Source organism: Chaetura pelagica, unplaced genomic scaffold (assembly GCF_000747805.2).
Source record: "Chaetura pelagica isolate M959 unplaced genomic scaffold, ChaPel_1.0 scaffold650, whole genome shotgun sequence".
NCBI classification, from domain to species: Eukaryota; Metazoa; Chordata; class Aves; order Apodiformes; family Apodidae; genus Chaetura; species Chaetura pelagica.
Genome location: NW_009951820.1, coordinates 599,710 through 606,488, shown reverse-complemented (window position 1 = coordinate 606,488; position 6,779 = coordinate 599,710). Strand labels below are relative to the sequence as shown.

Here is a 6,779-nt window from a genome sequence, read left to right as displayed (position 1 = left end):
AGTGATGGGGCTGAGGATGGGCAGAAGGGGCTCCCGCCGGTGCCAGCCCCTGCTAATGCGCCGATGGTCGGTAAGTGGCTGCCTATTGATGAGGTGTCCAGCTAAAGAGTTGGCGAGACACTAAATCAGCCCATTGATCCTGCTGAGATCGATGGTGCTACAGACCTGATCACTGCAGTGGGCAATTAACACCCTCTGGAATGAGCTGCCTTCATGTAACATCAAACGCTCCAACAGACAAATCCAATGCGCCCATTGACCCCAGCACGTCTGAGGAGGGGAAGAGGCAGTAGGATCCCCAGCTGGCCTTGCCATCCTTCTCCCACATGATGGGAACCCGGGTACCCCTTAAGGACCCCCTGCGGGATGCTCACCTGTGGATGCTGCATCCCCTGGATCCCACTGGCAGACACGCAGTCCTCAGCCTTCCCTGCACTAGGAAGCTGTCCTGCACCCAACCCAACCCTTCATGCAACTCAGAGGTCCTTTTCCCCTGGAAGCAGAGGCTGCCCATGCTGGAGGAAAGATCCAGGTTCTCTCTCTGCACTCTTGCTCCTCTGGGAAGTTCTGCACAGGAAAAAGTTCTAGGCATCTGACAGGAGTCTGGATTTTCCTCTTTAAAAATATATATATTTAAAAAATCAATAAATCTGAACCTAATCTACTTAATAAAGGCTTAATGAGGACATAATGTTGATGGAACAGAACATTGTTGCAGCGTAATCGCTCCCAGCTGCCGCGCGAGTGTGCACACAAAGGCCCGGCGACGATTTCCCCATTATTTTACCAGCGCCTTTGTCTGGGCCAAGCACCAGCCAGGGTTGTATGTCCCTCCTCCCAGGAATGCTGCATCCAACGCAGAACCAATGCTCTCCCCAAAAAACACCCTGCAAGATCTATGCAGGGGGAGGTCTCTGGGACCTTCACCAGGACCCTGGGGTGGGCACACAACCCTCCAAAACCCACCGGGACCTCCAGGTACAGCAATGAGCCGAGCCTCTACACCAGCATGCCCAGCACATGCCATCCATCTCTGGAGAAAAATAAGGGATGCTCTGCTCCCAGTGACTCCTACTGTGCTGTAATTAACATTTAACTGCCCTGTAACACCCAGGTAGGGGGGTGCAGCACCTGGGGCACATGAGGACACTGGCAGCACCCACCGGGCCCCGCAGTGACTTGCCGCAGCAGGAGCAGGCGCTGCCGCTAATGTAGTCGGTAAATAAATAGAGGAGGGCTTAAGCTCAGTGCCGAGCAATCAGTCGGGAGCCTCGGGATAATTAACGCGGCGGGGGGCGGCTGGCTCCGCGGGCAGCTTTAAACCAATGGCTTCACTTTCATCCAGGTGAGCCCACTCCCTGCCCGCAGGGACATGGACATCCCAGGGACACCCCCATCCACCAGGGTGGGATTGGGGATGGGACTCCCCAGACTCACCGCCATGGACCCGGGCGCACCGCTGGGACGCATCCCTCCTCCTCCTCCCAGCAGGCACGGGCACGGGAACAGGAGACAGCAGGCCGAGACAATGGAATTAACTTTATTCGTTGTTTTTTTTTGTTTTCTAACTGCAGATTCAAGGTATACAACTGAACATTGCTATTTTTCTTATGAGACTTATAAATAAAAATACAAAAAATGTTCACTACAAAAAAATCTACTGTTAGTAGGATGTAAAAAATATTCTCTTTGCTATAGAAGGCACGAACTTCACTTAGTGACACATGGAGAGAAAAAAACCTGCAGCAGTATATTCTTCTTTTTTTTGTTTGTCTTTTCCTCTGTCAGAAACACTGAAATCTTACAAAGAAATGCATCTGAATCTACACAGGACGAAGGCAGATGCAGAGAGCTGCAACTAGGAGACACCACAACTGGGGTTGGGTTTGGATTTTTTTGTTGTTTTTTGGGGGTTTTTTTTGTCTTTTTTTAAAATTATTTTTTTTCAGGAAACTTTTAGCTAACGGCATCTGTGGCTAGAGGACAGAGAGAACTTGCAAGCAGAACCGCAGGGGAGGGAAGGGCGAGGGGAGAGAGGAAGTAATACAAAAAAGAAAATAAAATAGGAGCCAATAGATACTCTGAGGAACCGAGGGGGAACTTGGGCACCTTCTGGGAGGTGCTGAGGTAGACGGAACGAGGACAGTGAAGGACCTGAACCACGAGCGGCAACACAGGGCGAGGGGACGGCGGGTGGGCGCTCACGACACCGACACGAGGCGGGGAGAAGGGCCCTGCGCCCCGCCGGGCGCTTGGTCCTCACGGCAAGCTTACACATATATATACTTACATATATATATATATATATATGGCGGGGCAGCGGGGGCTGTGCCACAGCAAATGGCTGCGGGGACACGCGGGACCTCACTCCGGCACCGGGAGGCCGCGGCACTTCCGCAGAGAGGGATGGGAGGTTAAAGCAAAAAAAGCCACATGAGCTCAGCTGTGTGCTCCACAGCCAGCAGCCACCGCGCACGCACCAGAAATTGCAGCAACTTTCCGTGTGAAAGAACTATTTTTTGTTGTTTTGTTTTTTAAATTTTTTTTTCCTTTTTTTTTTTTTTCCTCCTTAGGCACAACAATTAAACAAGCCGTTCTCCACAGTCACTTCCTGGATTGTACAACTTACACAGAGCAGCAAGGGGCACACGTTCGTGTGAAGCTGGAGCAGGCTGCACTGGAGGATGCCACCCCTGCATCTCCACTTGGCTCTGGGAGAGGTGGGATGGGCTGTGCCAGGACCCCCAGCCCAGGGGGCTATTGGCATCCTCCAACCTGTACCCAGGCACCATCCTATGACCCCCAACTCTTTCTCACCCCCGTTTTCACCCAAACGCAACAAAATGACAAAAAAAAAAAAGCCGCAGGCACTGCACGGGACAGCAACGGCCCCGCTCCCGCGGAAAGAGAAACACAACAAAAACAAACACAAGAGGTAGCTTCAGAAACAAAGCCCCTGGCCCCGCAGGGCTGGGCAAAAAATACCAGTTTTGGTAAAGGATAATGCACAATGGGAGGCTAGCAGGGAATGGGCCGCCGCGCCGACCTTCCACTGCCCCTTGTTCCCCCCAAATCAATAAAAGCTCATGAGGTCACAAAAAACCGAGGTAATTTCAAGTAAAATGTGCTAAACGCGGAAATACTCCAAAAGAAAGTTAAAAAAATTCAAACAAAAAGCAAAAAAACCAAACCAGCGAGCAAAGCCACCTGCCACTGGGCACCCCTCGCTTATGGGCTGGGAAAAACACCAGGCACCTCCCAAGTGCCCCAAACGAGCTCCCCCACTGGAAACGAAGCTGCACTCCGGCACTGACCGTGCATCACCAAACCAACCACACCTCCCACAGGGGCTTCACCCTCTACCCAGGAAGGTGGGCAGGAAGGAAATGCATAGAGAGGCCTTTGGTTGGGGCAGGGCAGTGTCACCTTTGGGTGCCCCTCGTGCTCATCTGGACACTGGCAGCACTGCCAGCACCCTGGCTGCCTTTCCCACACACCCTCCTCCAGCCAGGAGCCCCTCTGGATGCTCTGGGATCATTCCCTGGGAGCTGGCACTCTCCCACCTGTGATGCTGCCACCCAGGAGCACAGGAACCCCCAAAACGGGGGCTGAGCCCTCCATGAAGGTCATCACAGTGGGCTCTATATGGTGACAGAAGACACCAGATACGGAGGCCAGCCCCAAGTGCTGGCCATATGTACACCTTTGGGGAAGTGCATTGTTTCTATGTGCTGTTCCCAGCAGTGATGGAGGGGCTGGCCAGGGGTGAAAGCCACCAGCAGTGAGGCGGTAAGGGCAGCTGGGGAGGAGGAGTGGGGGCCTGAGGAAGGGGCCAGGGTGTCTGTCCCTCTGCCCTGGTGTGAGCCACAAGATCCTTCTGGCAAGAAGCAATGAACAAGAACCGCGAACAAACAAGGCGGTGGACGCTGCGGGTTGGGTGGTGAGGTTTTTTTTGCCCAGTCCTCCAGCACTCAGCCCCGCTGCCCCTGTGCCTCCTGCCTCAGACATAGCAGAGGTAGAGATAGGTCTTCTCTATCCGCCAGTCGGTGGGGATCTCCTCTGGCTTGTGGCCCTTCATGTGCTTCTGCATGGCGGAGAGGCTGGGGCAGTACTCCAGGCAGATGGTGCACTGGTAGGGGGAAGCGCCGTTGTGGGTCCGGAGGTGTTTGATCATGGCTGAGTAGTCCCGGGAGCGCTGGTGGCACAGCTTGCACTCGAAGGGCTTCTCGCCTGCAGGAGATGATGGTAATTAACCACCCAGCATCGGCGCTGCCGTGGCAGGCACAACCAATAACCAGGTAATGAACAGCAAAACCCATTTCCCTGCTGACCCCCTATTACAACACGCTGCGAGTTCGAGGGTTCATTATTCCTGGACCACGCTGCTGCATCCCGCTGCGGGAAGAGATCCAGCCCCCTGCTCCCTGGTAGTGCCCCCCAGCATGTACCTGTGTGGACCCGGTAGTGGGTCTCCAGCTGGTGCTTGAGGCTGAACTTCTTGCCGCAACCGTTGCACTCATAGGGCTTCTCGCCGGTGTGGATGCGCTTGTGGCCCTTTAGGGTGCTCTCATCACGGAAGCAGCTGCCGCAAAACTCACACTCGTAGGGGTGGTCGCCTGCAAGCACACACAGGTCAGAGCTGCCAAACCACACCAAGAACAGTCCCTAGCCCAGGACCAGCACCCATTGCCATGGGGACGGAGTGCCCTGGCTGCCCCAGCATGGCACAACGGTCCCTGCATCCTCTTGCAGATGCTCAGGCTCATAACTGGGTAAGGGACAACAGGGCACCATATCCTTCCTGCCACCCCTTCCCATGTTTTTCCCCAGCATCACTGGCAAGACCTGGCCCTGGGCAGCTGATAAATGAACTCCGGTTCGGCACCAAAGGCAGAAGGCTTTGAAGGAAAGGTGAGGGCTCCAGCTACTTATTTATTACAGCCGCTAAGGCAAGGACAATAAAGATAGATTGATCGTCCAAGACTTTGTTCATGAATATTTAAATATTACTGATTTGTCTTGTCACTGTAATTACAATTTCTCTGTGCCGCATATCCTACAAGCACAGTTTATGGTAAAGAATGGCCAACTGTATTTCACTTGTCCTGCTGCAGATGTGCGGAGCTGCCAAGCGTGTAATGTTCCCTGCATTTCATACATTTTCTTCAGCTGTGAAGGCTTAAGTCATCCACAATGACCTACGTTTTTTCATTATCCCCGTGTCAAACTGCACTCGTGCCTGGGCATAAATTGTCCTTCTCGTTATATACTCACATGCCTGCGCTTTTGCTTCCTCTTTACAATGATATTTTACTCTCTCCCTGTGTGCTGCAGCCGAAATCCACAGCCCCTCAGCCCCTCCCGCAGCTGCTGGAGGAGGAGGTGGATGCTCAGGATGCCCTTTGGACCCCCAAAGGCGAGGCAGGCAGTGCCTGTCAGCAGCTGCCTTTCACCTCCCCAATTCCAAATTACGGCCTTGGGATTCAATCTCACAGGCAGAGGCAGGAGTTTGGCAATCGGAGGCAGCAGGCACTGCCACGTGCTCAATTTTTAGGAGATGCTGTGCAAACAGGGCCAGGAGGACACCAGCATCCCACATCCCTGCAGGGTGAAGCCAGGCAGCACGATTAAGTGGCAGTGATCCTTGTGTTTTTTTGCAGCTAGGAGGTTGGGGTGGGACACAAGTGGCCCCGACCCACAGGCCAGGTCACCGGATTACCAGCTATAAACAGCTCCAGCACCGGGTGCTAACGTGCTTAGCGTCAGCACGCGATTCCAGGTCCCATGCCAGGACCCCAAGCCCAGGTGCATACAGGGTTCTGGTGGCCACGGCTGGGACCCTCAGGTGATGTGCCTGCACATCCCCCCCCCAGACCCTTCCACATCCCTTCTGAGGACTGCTACAGGCTGCTAACAGGAGGAAGGGGAAGGGGTGCCAGGCTCAGCACATCTCCCCCTCCCCACAGCAATGGAAGCACAGCCGAGGCTGGCGCAGGAACCTCCTGCTCCCAGGTGGGTGAGAAACACTTGACCCCCCAAGACAGGCTGGGATGCTCAGTGGGGCTGAGTCATGTGAGACAGACCCCTTGCTCATGCCCCTAGGATTTGTTTCCTCCTGCACTGGGGGTTTGGCAGGTGGACCTGAGCAATGGTGCTTGCCAGGACCTGTCCCTTGCTCCTGCCCAGGGATGCTGGCGGAGGATCTGAGGACACGGCATGGGCACTCTGAGGACACAGCAGGCAGTCGCAGCCTGGCTGTGCTGAGCCCTGTCCCGGTGTGCCGTGGCACTGAATCACCGGCTACACGTAGCACAGGTTGCCCTAATCCCATTAGGGTTGAGCACTGGCTGATTATGTGCATCTACCACCATAAGCCGATGAGGCGGGTGCAATCGCACGTCCTCGGCAGGGGTTGGGGGGGGCACGTGTCACATTTACTGGATCAACTTATTACAGGTGGCTTTTCTTTCAATTTAATTTTTTAACTCCAAACAACCTCAACTGCAGCCACCTCAGCACTTTTAGAACCATTTCACCTTTTTTCCCCCCTTCCTTTTTTTTTTTTTTACAACGGAGGTAGAAGGTTGGCCAAGCCCCCTCAGCCCTGAGCCGTGGTACCTGTGTGGGAGCGGAGGTGCCTCTTGAGCGCAGTGTGGCTGGGGAAGGTGCGGTTGCACTCGCTGCAGATGTAGCTGCGCACCCCGGCGTGCACCTCCATGTGCTGCTGCAGTGCGCTCTGCGTCTGGAACCGCTTCCCGCACAGCAGGCCGGACACCGCC

At 54.5% G+C, this 6,779-nt stretch overlaps 1 protein-coding gene across 1 annotated transcript in view; it reads right to left on the bottom strand.

The window, feature by feature from the left end:
- Nucleotides 1-3,946: 3,946 nt before the first annotated feature.
- Nucleotides 3,947-6,779, bottom strand: part of ZBTB16 (zinc finger and BTB domain containing 16) — a 65,321-nt gene continuing 62,488 nt past the window's right edge. The window contains exons 5-7 of the mRNA XM_010008758.1: nt 6,619-6,779; nt 4,449-4,616; nt 3,947-4,230 (exon numbers count right to left, since the gene is read on the bottom strand). The exon at nt 6,619-6,779 is cut by the window's right edge and continues 9 nt beyond it. Coding sequence (XP_010007060.1) covers nt 4,001-4,230; nt 4,449-4,616; nt 6,619-6,779 — 559 coding nt within the window. The 3' untranslated portion in view covers nt 3,947-4,000. The remainder of the gene's footprint in view (nt 4,231-4,448; nt 4,617-6,618) is intronic.